The sequence below is a fragment of the Apostichopus japonicus genome, chromosome 18 (assembly GCF_037975245.1).
Source record: "Apostichopus japonicus isolate 1M-3 chromosome 18, ASM3797524v1, whole genome shotgun sequence".
NCBI lineage: Eukaryota > Metazoa > Echinodermata > Holothuroidea > Aspidochirotida > Stichopodidae > Apostichopus > Apostichopus japonicus.
In genome coordinates, this window is record NC_092578.1 from 8,963,532 (window position 1) to 8,983,835 (window position 20,304).

The 20,304-nt window shown below is 38.4% G+C and overlaps 1 protein-coding gene and 3 non-coding genes across 5 annotated transcripts in view; 1 reads left to right on the forward strand and 3 right to left on the reverse strand.

Annotated features, from left to right (window-relative positions):
• Window positions 1-14,418, forward strand: part of LOC139958706 (integrin beta-1-B-like) — a 29,744-nt gene extending 15,326 nt beyond the window's left edge. For both annotated transcript variants that reach the window (XM_071955982.1, XM_071955983.1), the window contains exons 12-24: window positions 762-857; window positions 1,971-2,060; window positions 2,494-2,687; window positions 3,100-3,184; window positions 4,099-4,241; window positions 4,961-5,033; window positions 6,371-6,452; window positions 7,393-7,520; window positions 7,869-7,958; window positions 9,352-9,481; window positions 10,219-10,338; window positions 11,032-11,210; window positions 12,563-14,418. In XM_071955982.1, the coding sequence (XP_071812083.1) occupies window positions 762-857; window positions 1,971-2,060; window positions 2,494-2,687; window positions 3,100-3,184; window positions 4,099-4,241; window positions 4,961-5,033; window positions 6,371-6,452; window positions 7,393-7,520; window positions 7,869-7,958; window positions 9,352-9,481; window positions 10,219-10,338; window positions 11,032-11,210; window positions 12,563-12,643 (1,491 nt within the window). In that variant the 3' untranslated portion in view covers window positions 12,644-14,418. The remainder of the gene's footprint in view (window positions 1-761; window positions 858-1,970; window positions 2,061-2,493; window positions 2,688-3,099; window positions 3,185-4,098; window positions 4,242-4,960; window positions 5,034-6,370; window positions 6,453-7,392; window positions 7,521-7,868; window positions 7,959-9,351; window positions 9,482-10,218; window positions 10,339-11,031; window positions 11,211-12,562) is intronic.
• A 2,394-nt stretch (window positions 14,419-16,812) lies between these two features.
• Window positions 16,813-16,886, reverse strand: Trnai-gau (transfer RNA isoleucine (anticodon GAU)). The gene has a single exon. It is a non-coding gene; the product is annotated as a tRNA-Ile (tRNA).
• A 127-nt stretch (window positions 16,887-17,013) lies between these two features.
• On the reverse strand, window positions 17,014-17,087 carry Trnas-aga (transfer RNA serine (anticodon AGA)). Its single transcript has one exon. It is a non-coding gene; the product is annotated as a tRNA-Ser (tRNA).
• Window positions 17,088-18,350: 1,263 nt separating this feature from the next.
• Trnat-agu (transfer RNA threonine (anticodon AGU)) lies at window positions 18,351-18,423 on the reverse strand. The gene has a single exon. It is a non-coding gene; the product is annotated as a tRNA-Thr (tRNA).
• Window positions 18,424-20,304: the final 1,881 nt, after the last annotated feature.

Genomic DNA, 20,304 nt, shown 5'->3' on the forward strand with positions numbered 1-20,304 from the left:
AAACCTACCTTGTAATAAATTTATTTTTAAAAAGGCTCGTACTTACTACAAACAAAAAAGCAAAATATAGCAGTTTTTTGGTAGAACAATGTAAAAAAAAAACACATTTCTAAGTCCTCCTTCTAAAGGAAAAATTTAGTTTTGATATGTAATAGTCTCATATATATATATATATATATATATATATATATATATATATATATATATATATATATATATATATATATATATATATATATATATATATATATATATATATATATATATATAACAAAACTTTGCATGCTGGTATATATTTCTTTATAGCTTTTACCGTTTTCTAGATAACCAGCGAGTTATAATATGCTACGTTTATAGACTATAATGACGTTGGCTCCTGAGGAAGTCTTAAATGTTTTTGTTAATCCTAATAAAATCAACCAAAAAGTGTTCTTTTGCTTTGATATGAACAACAGATTACGTACGGATGGTATCTTTTCAACACAGCTCCTCGTTGCATTTCAAGTATGTTGTTTGAGGCCATTGGGTGTTAGACTGAATGGTCCAGCCACTTCAATTGTTAAGCCTAAGTTGCTTAAATAGTCCTTTTCTTAAAAATTAAAAGTAGTATAAACGTACAACCTGGATATATAGCAGTGTCTTTTTAATGGACTAAAACGTATTTAAAAAACAATTCTATATGAAGGTCCTCCTTTAATTCCCTGATTTATCAGTTTGACATTTCAAACTGATTAACGTTTAATCTTTTCATTCGTTGACAGGATTATCCCTCTGTTGCATTCCTGAACGAAAAATTAGTCAAAAATAATATTATTCCAATATTCGCCGTACCATCTTCTTCAAGAGAGGTATACAATGTAAGTATACATGGATCACTTTACAGTTAAAACGTGCATTTTAATGTAACATTCTCCAATGGACCTTTCATTCTCTGAAACAACTATATGTTCGATTATTGTATTTAAATTTAACCTGATTAACAACTATACTATACAAAGTATACATTTTGCGAAAACACTGGGCGTAGTTACATTTTACAAGATGTTATGAAAGGTGCCATACCGACAGAGGAATGAATAGATATATGGATATGGGGTGGGGAGGGGGGGGGTTAGGGGAGAAACTACAAATGCCGCATTCCTTCATAGTAATAAAGACACCGAATTGCTAGAGCTCGAAGCTATAGACATGAACAATTTACTGTCAAACTATATCCATCATATTCTAGAATTCCTATCATTACATTTGCTAAACTATGTGTTACAGCGTTAATAGAATAATAAACAACAGAAACTAATTGCGAGACGATGCCCTCTACTCATTTTGTTTCCATTCTTACAATATTCAATTCAATACGATATTTGCGATGTACTCTAGTTGTACTTTCTTTAATATATGGAACAAGATTAAGACATGTCACGCGGTGGCGATTTTACTGCACTACGCTTGTAATATGATCAGTGGTGGCACCAGCCTAGGCAATCTGGGGCAATCATAGGCAATCTGGGGGACAACTAGGAGGAGAGGAATGTTTTTATTGCGGGCAAAAAAATATAACACTGATATGGTGGATGGTCTAACGTGAGGGTATGACCCCTCCCGTTAGACCCTCTCTTAGGGAATCTTTCCTCAAATAAAATGACCTAGACGCAAGTGCATGGTGCAATCATTTGAATTTTTTCACATCAATGCATTGCATTGGAAGCTGTGTCTAACACAAACGATTAGCCTAGCTCTTTATATTTTTGATAGGTAAAATAATGTAATGGAAGATGTTCTCATATGATGCTCGATTGAATATACTTATGTTGAGTTGGAGTATAGAAGTTATTTTCTGTTTTTATTGCTATTGTTGTTGTTGTTATGATTATTATTATTTTGAAATATTTGCTTACTTTTTATTTTAACTTTATATATTCCTAAAAAAGAGAGAAATTAATGGAAAGATATATTCCCTTTTTAACTTACAGAGACTGAGTGTTCTGATCCAAGGGGCGCGGACAGCTACACTTTCTACGGATTCCAAGAATGTTGTCGGTATAATACAACACATATATAATGTGAGTCAGTAACGATAGTGAATCATTATGGAAGGGGAGGTATGTTGGGAAAGAAGGATGAGCTAGAAAGAATTGAAAATGTGGAGATTTGGAGAACATTAAAAGATATATATATAGATCTATATGAAATCTCCATATTGACAAACTTTTACCAATCAACGTATTATAAAGGGGAAGTAGAAGGGAGTTAGAATATATGTGTAAATCATGAGTTAAAGGTAGGAGTGTGATCTCCGACTTCTGTTTGTCTGGTCTTACTAAATGATAGAGACACTAGCCTATTCCACATCTGCGTCTAACTTCACCCCCCCCCCTTCCCTCCCTTCCCACACACACGTACCACATCCCGTCTCCGCGACTCTTCAGTTTCATTTCTTGCTACTAACTTCTTTTCTTGTTTATTTACGTCATCTCTCATCCTCCTCCTCCTCAGGAGATAACAGAGACAGTGGAGATAGCTGATGATGCACCGAAGAATCTACAGCTGAAAATCACAGCTAACTGTGGTGATGACGTCAGAGATGAAAACAGCAAGGTCTGTTCGGGAATAAATTTAGGACGTGAAGTTACCTTTGAAATAGAAATCACAGCACAAGGATGCATGCCGGATGGCGCCACTAATCAAAGGTTTTTACTTCGTTCGTTACTTATCTCGTAAACTATATGTCATATAACACTTACTTTACCTTTAGAATGATACGGAAGGCCTATGCACAATAGAGGCCGAGGAGAGGAAAAGGGAAGAGGCTGGTGGTGGACTGAGGACTACCCTTTCTTTAATTGGAAACCTATCGGCCAACAGGTTTAACGTCCACATTTATCTTAAGTATCTTTTACGAATTATTTATCACTTCATTTTGGGGATTAGAGTCCTGCTCTCGTACATTCACTAATATATTCATTTTTTATTATATATATATATATATATATATATATATATATATATATATATATATATATATATATATATATATATATATATATATATATATATATATACAACTATCTAGTGTTAACTGCTATACTTTCTATTATGCAGCTTTATTATATATCCTATCGGTTTGGATGAACAATTAACTGTACACGTTGACGTCTACTGTGAATGTACGTGCGAGAACATAAGGGTAAATATGACTTTATTAATCGATTTAATACAATATGAATGCAAAGTAAGTGGCGTGCGCAGGACGGTGGGGGAGGAGGTAACATTATATATTTAGGTAGGGTAATGATACTTTATGATAGGTCAAAAGGCGCATCAAGGATTTGATAAAGGAATCGTGCTGCGCGCCCTTGGGGTTGTTGAAGTCGACTCCCATGAAAGGGGTGGGGTCACCGTCAGCCTACGATAACGTAAAGAGTGTCGTTAAATGCACTCTTTGTTTCCCGAAAACCTAGGACATAAGATAAGTTTAAACCTAGGCCAATGCCTAGGTCTGTTTCTTCTCAAAGTGTCATGAAAAGCATGTCTTTCTAGCCACCCCTCCCCCTCCCCCCTCTCTCTTGTAAACTGCTCCCTAATAATTTCCTACCCCATGCCCCTCCCACTCTCCATGTCACCGCAAATGATTATGTTGACTCTACCTATAAAGATAAACCTGGATCATTCGGACACTGTGAACGGAGGAGATCTCGTATCAATTCCCATTATCATTAAGTAGTTTGCTATTTCAAATGAAACCTAATACATTGGTATACGGTAAGTATAATGTATAATATCAAGTATAGTAACATTTACTTACTGAAGACGAATGTCCAATAGTACACAATAACGGACATTGACATATTAGGGTTCGGATTTTAACATATATAGTGTTTGGAAGATTGTGGTGTAACTTTCCAAAATGATGTTTACTGTAGCGACTATAGCCTACTTTCACTCAAAACAAGTTTGTTAAATCGAAAACTGCCAATTTCGTTAGTGAACATTGCAGAGGGTAGAAATATTATTCTACTGCCGTGATTGGTAAAAAAAACCGTTAACGTGTCTATGAATTCGTAGCCTGTACATTTTGTTTTATTTCTCGTTGACCTATAGGAACTAAACAGTGATTCATGCACTGACGGTAACGGTACCCTATCATGTGGTACATGCGACTGTAACCACGGTAGGTACGGAGATTATTGCGAATGCGATGGTAACAATCTTGGCGATATCTTGGACACGTCTGCATGTAAATCGTAAGTGTAATGGACAGGATTACACCATGGCACTCTGAAGTAAAGTATTTTAGATAAACCAACCTTCAAATTGACATTAACACATCCTTCCATAACGTTCCGACATTGATTAAAAATAATAATATAATAATAATAATAATAATCAGCAGGTATTTTTTACGACGCTTAAGCGACAACAGATGTGGCAGCAAGTGATTATGGATTACGACTAACACGTCAGGTGGCTTCCAATTCAACATTTTATATCAAATTTAGAATCATTTCAATTGAGAAAATCATTCTAGATGGGTAAACCGTAGATTGCTCTTGGATGAAAAACCCACCTTACTGTGATCTAGCCGGGTATCGAACCCGGAACCTCCGATTGCTAAGCTTCATTGCTGCAAATACCACCGCCTTTATACATTCGGCAATAGCACCGGTTTATGATGGTGAACTCGGTAAACTTCGAGTTTTACAGGAATTCCTCCTCCCCTCCTCCCCTCCTCCCCTCCTCCCCCCTCCCCTCCTCCCCTCCTCCCCTCCTCCCCTCCTCCCCTCCTCCCCTCCTCCCCTCCTCCCCGCCTCCCCGCCTCCCCTCCTCCCCTCCTCCCCGCCTCCCCTCCTCCCCTCCTCCCCTCCTCCCCTCCTAAATAACTTTGAACATCAAAGCTAAACAATGTTAGTTGCACCAACTGTTGCATTTTGGTTTTGAATATTTGTTCTGTCTTTCTTTCAAGTAATAACCAAACTGATGTTATCTGCTCTGGAAGAGGAGAATGCATCTGTGGCGAGTGCAGGTGTCAAGAAAAAGTAAGTAGCACTAAGGTCTCCATTAAATAACCCCTAAGACGATGGTCCGAAAACTATGGGACGCGAAAACAAAACTGGGACGCGAAGAAGAAGACTTTTCCAGACGTCGGAAAATTAATCTACAACTTTTAGAGCTTGGCGGCGTCCAGGATCCAAAATAGCTTTCACACTACATTCTGACTCTGAAGATCCAATATAGCTGTCACACTACATTCTGACTCTGAAGATCCAATATAGCTTTCACTCTACATTCTGACTCTGAGGATCCAATATAGCTTTCACACTACATTCTGACTTTGAGGATCCAATATAGCTTTCACACTACATGCTGACTCTGAGGATCCAATATAGCTGTCACACTACATTCTGACTCTGAAGATCCAATATAGCTTTCACATTACATTCTGACTCTGAGGATCCAATATAGTTTTCACACTACATTCTGACTTTGAGGATCCAAAATAGCTTTCACACTAAATTCTGATGCTGACGATCCAATATAGCTTTCACACTACATTCTGACTCTGAGGATCCAATATAGCTGTCACACTACATTCTGAATCTGAGGATCCAATATAGCTGTCACACTACATTCTGACTCTGAAGATCCAATATTGCTTTCACACTACATTCTGACTCTGAAGATCCAATATAGCTTTCACACTACATTCTGACTCCGAGGATCCAATATAGCTGTCACGCTACATTCTGACTCTGAAGATCCAATATAGCTTCCACACTATATTCTGACTCTGAAGATCCAATATAGTTTTCACACTACATTCTGACTCTGAGGATCCAAAATAGCTTTCACACTACATTCTGACTCTGAGGATCCAATACAGCTTTCACACTACATTCTGACTCTGAGGATCCAATATAGCTTTCACACTACATTCTGACTCTGAGGATCCAATCACACTACATCATCATCTATCACACTACATTCTGACTCTGAAGATCCAATATAGCTTTCACACTACATTCTGACTCATGAGCATCAACTCTAAGGGGTAGTGATCTGGTTGATTATGGCTTAGTTCTCATAGAAGCTCTCGCAGGGACCTAGTCCTAAATTTTGCGGACCGCTGGGATACGATATTCTATATATATATATATATATATATATATATATATATATATATATATATATATATATATATATATATACCGCGAATATAAGCGTCACTCTTGTCTGCATGGTTAACGTTATGATGAAGTTTCTAAGCAAACGAGAAAGAAACAACAGCAATCAACTATATTGTAATGTGACTAAAAACGAAAAAGTAAATTTAAGTAATGAATGTTTACTAAAAAAAACTTTTTTTCGGTTCCAGCTTGATGGAGAGAATTTCTATGGAAGCTACTGTGAATGCAGTAACAAGAGCTGTCCGATTTATAATGGAGAAGTTTGCGGAGGTAACGTTATAAAAAGGCACCGAATACGAATTAATATACAACAGAAATAAATCATAGAAACAAATGGCAACGTTTACACATTGTTTTGAAATCTTGGTTATAATAGATATAAGTTGTCCTGAATTTCTTGTAAATTAATTTCTTTTTGCTGTTTCTCGTACGGCTTTGTCGATATTTACATTTTAATTCTAAAATGTATCTTTCCATCGGTGTGGATGATATTTTAATATGGCAGTCATACATTTAACAAAAGGAGCAAATTTTTTATGATGAATCAATTCAAATGATCAGTTCTAAATCAAAACAACACGTAACTTGTCACTGCACATTAATATTATGGCACTATTCAAACACAGATATTTAATCGTTTATGTTTAAAGATGGGTTTATTATACACCCATTCTCATCGCTTACATTCCATTCCTTTTCAAACCCTGTCATTTTATCGCCAATGCTATCACATTCCTGTCAAACTATGTCATAATATTTCCGAACATTTGGAATAGTGCCTAAATTTATGTCACTCATACTCTCCATGATACTCCCCGAGTATTAAGTGTTTGACTTACCAGTCTTTTAGCCCCCACTTGACCCTCTCTTGCCCCCCCCATCCCCCTCTTGTCCTCCTCATTCCCGACCCGAGGATGGCAGATAAGAGCTATCACAAATGTTCTATAAATCATGCCACTATTCACTGAATAATCAACTGATACTGTTTTCTTTATCGCTATCGATTTATTGATTTCGGTCATCGATTATCGATTTATTTAGTATTATTATATTGGTGGCACTTTTTATCGAATCATGTACAAATTAGAGCCCCCCCCCCCCCGACACACACAACTTCAGTCCCCGATGTAGAGTAATTACATGCAACCAGATATCTCACTTCGCATAATGCAAACTGCTGAAAGCTTCCACATTTCGTCATACACTAAAGGTACTGACAGAGGTGAGTGTAAGTGTGATGGAGGACGCGTTAGCAGATGCAGCTGCAAGCCGGGTTACTCTGGTCACTCGTGCGATTGCCTGACGAGTGACGATACTTGTATTTCTCCACAAACTGGCGTAAGTATAATAAATCATAAATTCTTCCCAACGTCATATAAATGTTTAAACCCGTGGTAAGCTAAATTTCCGCCTGTTATGCCACCCCTCTCCCCGTCGAAGGTTGCATAATTTCCCCGTAATTATATTATGTAATTCCTTGTATATCCCGTCTTTTCCCATGCAGCCTTGTCGACCTAGGTATGAAACCTCCTCCTTCCCTCAACCCCCTGAAGCCCACGCCCCCACCCCCAACCCACCACTCCTCGCTAGACCTTAAAATAGCACACTTCTAATAAAACATCAAGCTATCTGATATCACTCATTATAGCTTTGTCAATGGACCAAGTGGCTTCAATTATTTCACAGCTGATTTGTAATGCAAAGGGTACATGTAAATGCGGTAGCTGTTCCTGTAGCTCATCAAAGTTCTATGGCCAGTTCTGCGAATCATGTGTTGTAAGTACAGTTTGTTTTCTTTTTATAACTATCATTATAACTGTCGATTAAAATATAATTTGATACATTATGATCATGCACACATGTCTTAATTGTTTTCATTTATTTAAAAGACACATCCTCGCTTATTTTGTGTGTAACGTGAGCCGTATTCATTAGTAAAACTAATGTGTGGTTAAACAAACTCCAGACCTGGACCATCTCAGGGTAATTGTGCATACTTTACACTAAATGTCCCAGTGGCGCAGCCTCCCCCCCCCCCCCGACGGACTCAAATGGACTGCTGGCGCCCTTTTCAGATTGTTACCACTTTTTACTTATTCGCGATTATTGACTTTTTATTGCGCTCTCATCTACCTATTGACATTTGTCACATTTTGTTGGTGTAATTTTCTGACAAAATGGCGATGACACCTATTTATTCTTTGTTTATCTGCAAATTAGAAAGGCCCGGAAAGGGTCATTTCCGGCGATCTAGGAAGTATCTTTACTCAAGAAAACTCTGTACGCTCTGCGCCAACCTGTGGGGCTCCGCTTAGATAGTGTCGAAAGCGCCCCTACAGACCATTCTCGCCCCCCCCCCCCGACCAATACCCCTAGCTCCGCCACTGATTAATGTCCACTATACTCCTGATTGTGAAACATTTTGTTCTGGTTGAGATTTTCCTATAGGTTAGGCTAAGTTTGTTAAGGTCTCCAGTCACACAATGTAAGATACTTCCTGATTTGATAGCTAGTCAGAAAACAGAATACACATGATTAAACCTTCGTGTCATATGAAGGAAGTTAATTCTCAGATTCCATCGGAAAACATTGCTAACCGATCTTTCGCTATCCGGCTCGCGATTCATCTTGCTTGGGTGGCAAAAAAATTGTTTGGGGAGCGTGGATTGATACCATTTCTTTCCATCGGAACAAGAGCAAACAGGGAAAAACAAAAACAACAACAATGGTGGTAGGGATGCCATATGGATACCCTGTAACCTGGTCATAGTTTGCCACTGTATCATAATAGCTGTAAAAAAAACTAATTTTTCTAGCACCAACGGCCAGCCAGATTTTTCCAACTGGCAAGTTTCTCTGGTCACACGGCTACAGCCACCCCACCCAGCCCACCCCCACCCATACCTCCCATGTGTCCGTTCAGGGTGGTGATACAGCAGAGATCAGTGCCGAATTCATATAGGATCATTAAGGCATCAGAATTCCCCATTTGCTATTTTTTTATTTTTGGAAATCTTGAAAATAGAAAATTAGAGTGTCTGGCTTGGAACTGTTCTAGGAAAATATGGGATGGGGTGGGGTGGGGGCCTAGGCACTTCATTTGCCTCCAGATGGGGTAAATTCGGCACTATCCTTTATTACAATGTTATTACTGTTTCCTCTCTTGCAGACCGAAGATTGTACCGAGTGTGACCTTCATGTTGACTGTATTAAATGTAACATTTTCGAAGTTGGGCTTAGCAAGGACGATTGTGCAATGTGTTCCCAGATCATTAAAAAAGTTCCAGTGTTACCAGACGGCAAGTATATGTTAGCTAGCTGAAACAAACTCAACATCAAACATAAATACCATGAACGCCAGTGCCGTCTTGTCACCCCCCCCCCCACCCACCTCAGTCAACAACCAGCAAAATCAATGCTCCACCCACCCCCAGATTAGATATTGTGTGATTTCTTTTCTTGCAAAAGAGAAAGATGGCAAAACATTTCTTTTCTCCCTATTTCCATTTCTTCCATTTCCATTAAACCTGTGCTGTAGCCACGGGATCGGAGGGGGGGGGGCTAGTCCACCCCAAATACTACCCCCCCTCCAAAAAAAAGTGTCAGAAGAATATGTATTTTTTGAACATAGGTTCAGCGTGCCCACCTGGAAAAGCATTTCCCCACAGCGCCCCACCCTAAGAAAGAAAGCTGGCTACGCCCATGTGTTGTCCTCTTAACATTTCTGGTCAGGTTCTATTCAGAAATTATGTTTATTATTGTTTTAACCTATATATAGACATCAATACACCACAGGGACATATAATAATGAAACTGAAATGTTAAAGACTTCACACAGTTTTGCATACTTAGGTCATTCTATACCGTTTAGTATAGGCCCGATGTGAAATTTCGTTACAAATGTCACACGAGCCTTTGTTTAGTTGCAGCCTGGTATATATATTTGATTCCTGTTTTCCCTATTTTTCTAAAGTAAGACCTCTATATAGCTATATTAACATTTATTGGAAAATGTCTGTTGTTTGTTTCCTTACAGATAATACCACTTCCTTTAGGAAATGTTCATACATCGATGATGATGAATGTACAGTATTGTTCTCATACTCGAAAGCTGAGATCAATAACACGATAGTGATATACGTCAACCCAAAACCAAGTCAGTATAACGTCATACTTAATGAAGTCAAATACCAAAGAAATTAATATGTTAGACTTATTCCTATTCGCCGAAAATAAATCTTCGTGTTAAAAATAAATAAAATAGTGATCAGTCGGATTTGCCATATGCTGCATTTAACATACTACCACACTTTAAAAGGATAGTCCATGCCATTTTTGAACAATTATTATCATTATCCAACTGTGCGTGCATATCGAAAATGATTTTGCCAGAATGTCTCAAAATTACATAGCAACGCAGCTAGTCGCTTTAAATATTAGTACTGTGGTGCGTATTCCATTCACTTCCCATCAGGCCCGTCACCATGGTGACTATTATATATATCTAGTCACACTAAGTTATGAACTCTACATGTATCAAATATTAAATAAAACTGTTAACAAACTGCTTATCCACTAGAGAGCCTGTGTAGGAGAATGTGTAAGTTGGCCTGACGTTTCGATCCTAGCATGATCTTCTTCAAAGGCTAAAAAAACGAAATGAAAACAACTATATATATATATTTTTTTTACAACTACTTTTACACATAGATCTTAAATTGATAAAATTAACTCGGCTGCTGAACATTTTTTTCTTGAGTGGGGGGGGGGATCGGGGGATTATTCATTTTAAAGTGAAGAAGGCCAACACGAATTCTCATATTTTTCTGTTGTTTTTTCGTTGTTTCAGAGTGCTCCTCTACCAAAAAGACTGGTCTTAATATTCTAACACTTATTATAGGGATATCTATGGGCATCGTGTTATTGGGTGTAATATTCATCATGTTATTCCGCACTTACACCTGGTACCTAGACAAGAAGGAATACGAACAACTCATTCAGGAACAGAAAAATGTACAATGGCAAAAGGTAGGTATAACTGTCAAAAATAAAGAGATATTCGCTGCTTGAAGCTGATTTCCTCAACAAAGTTGCTGGACATTGCCTGCATCTTTAGACCACAGCCACGTCGTCCTCATATCAGTTTGTATGACGAAGATAGAGAGAACATTAACAGCTAAAGCGAACGTTAGAAATGTATCGCATTTCAAGGATAAATAAAAGTCACAAGAAGATAAAACTAGAAAAAGGAACAGTTTTGGAGAATATCCGTCATGATGGCATCCAAAACACTGTAGACATGCTGGTATTGGTTTTAGTGTCAACACTGTATGTCATTTCACTGTTTCACTCCTTGCAAACATGAACTCAGGGAAGTTCAATACATAACTGTCCTTGGTTAAACTTGGTTTCCGCCAGAGAGCTTTGATACAAACATTGTGTTATCATTGCCATGACTTTTAGTATAGCACAAGTTTAAATGTTGCCGTGTATGGTATCTGTTTTACAATCTAAAGTATTTGGAAGAATATCCCGTGGCCATCGCCCTAATCAAGGATTGTCTTAAGAGCTGACCATGGGATTTTAAGAGGAAACAAAGATACTTTTTAAGAAAAGTTGCCCAGGAAAGAACCTGGGATTTTAAGAGAAAACAAAGATAATATTAAATCAAATGGGATCAATTCAAAATAGGAGTTAAGGAAGAAAACAGAGGGAGAGGATATTTTGGGCTACAACTGGAATCGAATCAGTGAACTCATCCTAACAAGTCTAACGCATTGGCTATCCAATGTTACCATAAGTCGTTTTTTCATTTCGTTTCTTTTGTTTTGTTTTGTGTTCGTTTTCTTTTCTATGTTCTTCGTTTCTTCCCGTATGTGACAAATTGCTTCAAATCTGTTGTACGATACTACAAAATGACAGTACAATGCTAGAAATGACAGATGTAGAGTAGTGTTTTTGTGAAACACCGATTATGTTTCAACCTACCGAAAAAACAGAAGACCATATGTTTCACACTTGATACGTCAAGCGCGATTAATGGTTTTATTGAACCTTAATATATATTACTTCACACTCATTCAGTAGCGTGCGCAAAGTGAGGGGGTTTTCGCCGGGACAGGGGGACATCCCAATTCAACCTCCCCATGCCCCCTTCATTGGAGTCGCCTTCAACGACCTAAGGGCCACACCCCGTCCTTTTATAAAATCCTTCATTCGCCTCTGGCCCTTCTATGAAAGTTCAGCCCGTACCTAACCTACTCCGCCCCGCCCCCTCACCTTTGAAATCCTGTACACGCCTCTGCGTCACTTGCTCATTGTCTGTAGTGTGTCATTCTTACTTGTTTAACCAATGTTTCTACCTTTACTGTTCATTTCAGAGTGATAATCCGTTATACAAGCAAGGAATCCAAACTTTCAAGAATCCAATGTACGGTAAAGCTGCTAGTACAAAGCCGTGAATTAACACCCGGGTGGTCAGAGACAGCGGTAAAACTGTATCTACAGACTGTTACCAATAGCCGAACTCAAATTCTCGCATGTGTCGTACATATTTGTTGTATATATATTTTAGCCTACCATATTTTTTGTTTCACCGATTATTCTTTATCAGTGGCGTAACTAGGCCTCTGCGACTCCGGGTGCAGGCCCGGTGACAAATAACTACCAATCTGCTCAAGCTGGCTGCCGCGGGCGTAGGCCAAAATGGAAAATCAAACGAAATCCTGACTTCGATAGAGTGCTATCTCCGGGCGTCTAGAGGTACCAAACCCAAACCTTGGTTGGACTTTATTATTATTATTATTACACGAAATTTATATACCGCCTTATTCAATTAAAATATTGCTCTAAAGCGCTTTACAACAAAAGATAAAAATTTGTTAAAAGTATAACAGTTAAAAAGGTTATAAAAGATAAGATTGTATAGAAAAATAAATGATAGAAATGTTAAAAAATAATAAAATAAAATAAATAATAAATAAAATAAATAATAAAATAAAATAAATGAAAAGAAAAATTATGACTAAATAACAATAATAACACCTGAATTAAGTTTGTACAGCAAGTATAAAAATAAGTACATTAATCTGTGTTGGCAGCTCTGAAAAACAGTGATTTAAGTAATTTCTTGAATTGCGTTAAGTCTATATTAATATTGCATATGTCCTGGGGTAAGTTATTCCATAATGTGGCAGCAGTATAATCAAAACGTTTAAATTCATATGTTGATGATCGGGTAGAAGGCACACTAAGTAAATTTTTATTCAATGAGCGTAAGGATCTAGGCGGAATATAAGGTATGGTATGAGAATATTAGGAATATAAGGAATGGTACTTGAGGGTGAATGTCGACTCTCCTAACCTATTGACATCGTCGCACCGAGTCCCTGTTGTTCCTTGTTACGCCACTGATCACAAAAATATGTATGTGTGCCATTCCGTTGCATTGACAGTTGATTGCATACTAATTGTACAATAGATGACCATTTACGATTCATATACTTAGAAACAAAAATTTTATGATTTTTCAGAAGCAATTCAAGCATAACTAATACCATATTGCACATTGATGTACTATCACGCGAGGTGAAGATGAGAAGGGATAGTGTCTTCTAGATCCATGCAGAGGTATATAGTTCTCTTTGCAATGGACCCTAATAAACAAGCTAGATCCAAGTCCATCCTTCCCCCATCCCTCTGTCCCCCATCTCTCAGCCCCCTCCTATCCTCCCGTTTCACTCCACTTCGCAATATAAATAGTAATTGATATAGTACACACTCACATGCATGTGATGACACCGTCCACCTGTCTACCAAAGTTTCTTCGCGAAATGGACAAAATATTACTAACTTTTCATGTAACCTTTGTATAGTAAAAAATATAGACACATGAAAATGTAATATAACTTGTTATAAGAATTACAGCTATTTCATAGGTCATGTTGATTCCGAACTAAATAAAGAAAATTCTTGGTTCCCGTGTATCCATATTATTGGCTTATTTTCTTGGAATTTTAACAGCGACCTTGTTATGATTATTTTGGAGATCTTTTTAATCCCAGAAAAAACGAAATCTCATATTATACAAGAAAGCAACTACGGAAGAAGAACGCTATTAATAGTTAATAAAAGAAATACTCCATTGGTCTGCTTTCACAAACTCAAAATTTATGTTGTTGTATAAACTGACCGTGACATAATACAATGCAATCCAATTGCAAGGATACAAATATAAGATTGAGTTGTTATCTCTAATAGCGACATTTTAAGGCACAATTAAGCTGGATTGCAAGAGAGGTTTTCTTGTGTACTTTTCTTTTCATACAATTAACGTCGGCCTGAATGTTATAGTTTATTTAAGGCCTTTATAAACAGACCCACCAATACACTGCAGAGAACACAGTTATACTACAGTAAATCTTAAAGTTTTGTAACCAAGTAAAAACTGGATCGTGCTATAAATAGGTAGCATGTGATCTTAGGGTTACAGTAAGAAGTGAGGATATGTGTAATCCCAACCTTTTCCCAAATTGCTCCTTCAAGATTTCGAATATTATTGAATACTCTAAGTGAAGCCCGTCTACATTCCCTTTTGTAGATAAAGGAAGACACTCGTTCGCCCTCTTCCAAAAGTAAACTTTGGCCCGGATCAGTGCCCCTACACTCTGAACAGCCGAAATCCGATCAACCCCCTCCTTGTCCCGTAACGTGCAATTCGCTCTCAACTTGGCGAGCCTCTGCCTCTTTTCCATTGCTAGTCTTACACCATGGGCAAACATTAACGTTTTCTCCTTTTACGTTTTATTTCTTCCCACCAATGTGAAATGGATGGGAAGGCCAACTTGAGCGTACTCCAAAGTGGATAATATAGCTTGTGCTCTTTACAGAAGTCTTTCTTTTTAGAATAGTCACATTACACTTCCAAATACCTCTCTTATTGTTGCGCATTGAAATTCGGGCAACTCAATAGAGACTTTCACGGCGTCATGATCTGAATTAACAAATGGGATAACAGAGACCTTATTGAAAGTGAGATTTTTTGAGACGCAAATCCGATCAAGTCTAGATCTCTGAGCCTTGCCCTGATGTTTTCAATTATATACCACGAGATTTGATGATAAATCCCCATCCACACATCGGTAAGAGTTTGTGAAGATACTACCAATTTAATTCTTTTCTCTCAATAAAACATGGGGATTTACCTCCATCATGGTCTAATCTATCTTGTTCAGTCATGACACAATGGAAATCCCCTCCAAGTACAATGGCCTCAGTCCCTCGTGTGAATTGAAACAAATTATTGTAGACTTCCCTTCTTTCAGTAGGACAATTTGTTGCACAGAAATCACAAAACCGAATCTGTTGGTGGTTTCGAAATGTACATAACTATGAAAAACTCCGAACCTGCTTCACCATGTCGGACTTGGGAAACTTTACACTGAACCCTATATCGAAAAAGCAATGAGAATGCCCTGTGAGTTGGTAGTGTGGGCAAAAGAGTAAAAAATCTACCCATCCCATTTTTTTTTCAACAAATCAAAATCACCATCTTTAAGATAAGTCTCTTCAGTCTCAATCACCATTTCTGTTAGATTCTTTAGCCTCTCTTGGTCTCGTTTCTATTTGAGCTTTAACTATACTATATGCTTTGAGAATTCTCTGCGGGGATACATTGAGTTAACACAGATGAATCACTCTCCGTGTCTATAATTGTGTATCTTCCATAGATTCTGGTTGTTGCACTACCTCATGTACTTTTTCACTGCTCTCTTTATCAGCTACCTGCGGTACCTCCCTGCATGATTACTTCGTCCTCTGCATGATCCATTCCAAATGTTCCTCATTTTCAGCGTGAATCAGTTGAGCCTCTCCTGGAACCCAGTTAATTAGTGATCGGGCAACGTTCGCAAAAGATATTGGGCAGTCCCTGTACCCTTGGCCCGTCTCGCTGCAAGTCTGCGCACGATTTCTGACTGGCAATACTTTGATGTATGACCAAGTTTGAGACACTTGCAACATTTCACGTTCTTGCACTCATTGGCAAGACGTCCATTATATCCACACGTTAAAGAGGTCCATGTTTGTCCTGCGATATCTAAGCCAGCCGCTTCTCCCGCCCTAATTAATAGAGGACGGAATGTCTTTTTCTAGTTGGATCTTGTACTGTATTGTTCCGTTCCTCAGACCTGGTTATTCCTTTAGTTACAGAAAGCGTCCTTCTAATACCTTTCCATATTTCCATAGAACAGAGCGAAAAACATCATTTAGTTCATAATGCACTTTGATTACAATGACAGTGTCAGTGATTCGATCTGTGTAGGAGGTGGCAATAACTCCCGCACTTTCGCTTATCACAGGTAAAAAGTGACTTTTGATTTCCTCTGTTCTGAAAGTTACATCTTAACGTCTTCCAAACAGATTTTGCATTGATTCCAAATGTTCCTGCGGTGATATTCCCAATCCCTGCAACCTATTTATGACTGACAAAAGAGTAAGGTCTTCTTCCAACTTCAACAAAACGAGATTGATCCAGTTCAGCCGCCATAACATATATATGGCTCTGTACGTTGATAACGAGCAAAGGAGCTAGCATGGCTAGTAGGTATTCCAGTAAGTCATCTCAAAGCGAAGGCATCATCCGGATTCGAACCGGGGATCTCCTGTTTATCAGACAGGCGCTTTAACCAACTAAGCCATGGCGCCGAAGTGCTGTTGGGTTGACGGACAAACACGCATAGGCCTATATAGATATTCTAGATTGAAACAAGGTAATGAACTTAAAAACATGAAAAGGAAACGGCTGTATGAGTTGAAGTAATCTAAGAAAAGAAGGCACCACCCGGATTCGAACCGGGGATATCCTGTTTTCTAAACAGGCGCGTTAACCTACTAAGCCATGGCGCCTTATTGCTGTTGGGTTGTCGAAAAAAAAAACACGCATGGATGGCTAGTAGTTATTCCCGATTGAAACAAGGTAATAATCTTTAAAACGTAAAAATGGTACGGGATATGAGTTAAAGTAAACTCAAAACGAAGGCACACCCGGATTCGAACCGGGGTTCTCCTGTTATCTAGACAGGCGCTTTAACCATCTGCCTTATTATTGTTAAGCTGACGGACAAACACGCATATTTGGCTAGTACTTATTCCAGATTGAAACAAGGTAATAAACATGAAAAGGGAACGGCGGTATGAGTTGAAGTAATCTCAAAAAGAAGGCCCCACCCGGATTCGAACCGGGATCTCCTGTTTACTAGACAGGCGTTTTTTTCTCTTTTATTGGTAGGCGAGCCCACTGGCTCACCCATCTTAAAACTGTATATATAATAATTTTTTACAGAATATGTGAAAATAATTATAAAATTAATGGTAATATCTCGCAGATGTTGCTTTTTAAGCGACACCTGAAGTTTGAAAATTGTAATTACGGTTACTAAGTTTTCGAGACGTGTTATACGTCCTTTACAACTTTGTTTTTAGTTCTCAATGGACTAATCTCGATGTTGAGAATGTTTTGATATGGACATAGTTCAGGGATAAATAACACAATTACAGTGAATAATGAAAGCAGAGTAAAGAACTATTACCGATAAAATCGAACTAGATGGTCACTAACCTCGGTCGAAATTGTACGTATAGGTCGTGAAGTTGCTTTTAGAGAGCACCACTTCACTTCGAGCAAATATATCAAAAAAGGTTTTCAGGTTTATTGTTTCTGTTATACACATGATAAACGGGGTATATATTTTTGTCTTTACACTGTTATGAAAGAAACGTTCTATATTAATATGGTAATTTTTGTTAAGACATATGGCTCGGCTCTTCCAGATTGTACGCGTATATGTATTAAGCAGAAAATCGCAAAGAATTCCTTCCCTGCGATTATTGCTAAGCCCCAGTCCGAGAAGAGTAGAGGCTCTCCATTGATTGACGTCGTCAATGCTATAAATACAGTTTAGTTTCTTTATCACGGTAATCCACATGGATGGATGACCGTTTCAATAGATTTACCACAAAACAGGCGCTTTACCAACTAAGCCATGGCGCCTTATTGCTATTGGGTTGACGGACAAACACGCATATACAGTTATTCCAGACTGAAACACGGTAATAAACTTAAAAACATGAAAAAGTAACGGCGACAGAGTTAAAGTCATCTCAAAACGAAGGCACCACCCGGATTCGAACCGGGGATCTCCTGTTTACTAGACAGGCGCTTTACCAACTAAGCCATGGCGCCTTATTGTTGTTGGGTTGACCGACAAGCACGCATATATAGTTATTCCAGATTGAAACACGGTAATCACAAGAGTCACGGTAATCACGGAGTCACAAGAGTCCATACCGTATAGACAACCTTTTTCAACGTCTCAATATCTCTCAGTATATTTCCTGTTAACTACATAATCTGAACGATATTTCGGAAGAGAACATATTGAGGACTACCCGCATGTGTATTCTATATCATTATATCACCAATTACGAAGAATTTGTTTCACTTTTAAGCGTTTGACATTCGGCAACGACGCCTATAGGCGTTCGTTCGCCTCACGTTACACTGCGATGGATTCCGCGAAACGCCACAAGATGGGTGAGTTAAAGGAGTGTAGTGTTAGAGTGTCGGACAGAGGATACGAAGTCAATGATTTGGTGAAGGCAATTATTGGGGATATCGGAAATGACAAGGTATTAAGTTGTGTGAAATCTGGGGGATATTGGACAATCACTCTACGAAACAGGGAGGATGCAGATTTACTCATAGAAACAGGACTTATAATCAATGGTGGGACTTGCAACGTATATGGAGTGTCGAAATCAATTTTAACTGTTAGTGTATTTGGCGTCCCCTCGTTTATTGACGACGAGGAACTCTCCGAGAAACTACTCGAATTTGGTTGCAAACTTAAAGGACAGTGGCACCACAACACATACAAGGAATTCCCCAACATCGAGAATGGAATTCGTTACATACGGTTAGAACTACCCGCAAAATCCAAGAGCCTCCCATACGCAATTACGGTGAACGAAATACATATGATGTTAAAGCATAATGGACAAACCAGAGTATGCAATCTTTGTCTAGAAACTGACCACATCATGTGGAACTGTCCCAAATACATATGCCGAGAATGTAACGTACAGGGACATCGGGAAGCTAACTGCACTAAAGTTAGATGCTATAACTGTAACGATTTTGGACATAAAAGTTTTAGTTGTCCACAACCCGAAGCTGACGATGACGAAGACACCGACTACAACGATCACCATGGTAACCAACTCATAACAACAAGCAAAAACACGGTCACACAGGCCCAGCTTCCAACACGAGGATCAACCAAGAGATGAAGTCATGGACTTATCCCAGACAAAAGTTACGGAGCATAACGAGATAACAAAGGAGCGAGACCATAATACAACGACACGTAACGAGGGTAACGATGGTAAACAACGAACAACGTCACAAATCCCACGGGCTGCAGAAAGTAAGGTAACTGGAGAAACTAAACCGGCCAAAGATAAAGCTGCACGAGGTAACAACAAAACCACCAATAATCTCGATCGCAACAACAGAGCCACTGAAATTCCTCAACAGATTAAGCGAACATTGTCCCTTGGTGAGGGGGAATTCAGAACTGTTCGACTGAAGAAAAAGACGTTCCATCCAAAACTTAGCAAAGCGAGGAATTCCAACCCTAGGATCACTGAAAAGCCGCAATAATGATTGAATTGACAATATATTTATTACTGATGGCGACGCTATCAGCGAATGGCCCGGATTTTAGAGTGACTGATGACATTAATCCTGCAGACAATATCACCTGCAGGTATTATGACTTTAACTCTTTTAATGATGTAGAATCTCATTCCAGTTTTTCCATTTTCCACCATAATAGCCGTAGTTTAAACCAAAATTTAGACGAAATCAATACTTTTATTTCTTTACTAAAAGAAAAATTTTCAATAATCGGTTTTACGGAAACATGGTTTACCAATATTATTTCACCCCTGATATCCATAGATAATTACACTCTCATTGAAAAACATCATGAAAACCAAACGGGTGGCGGCGTGTGCCTATTTATTAATAACGATCTTAACTTTAAAAATAGACCCGATCTTT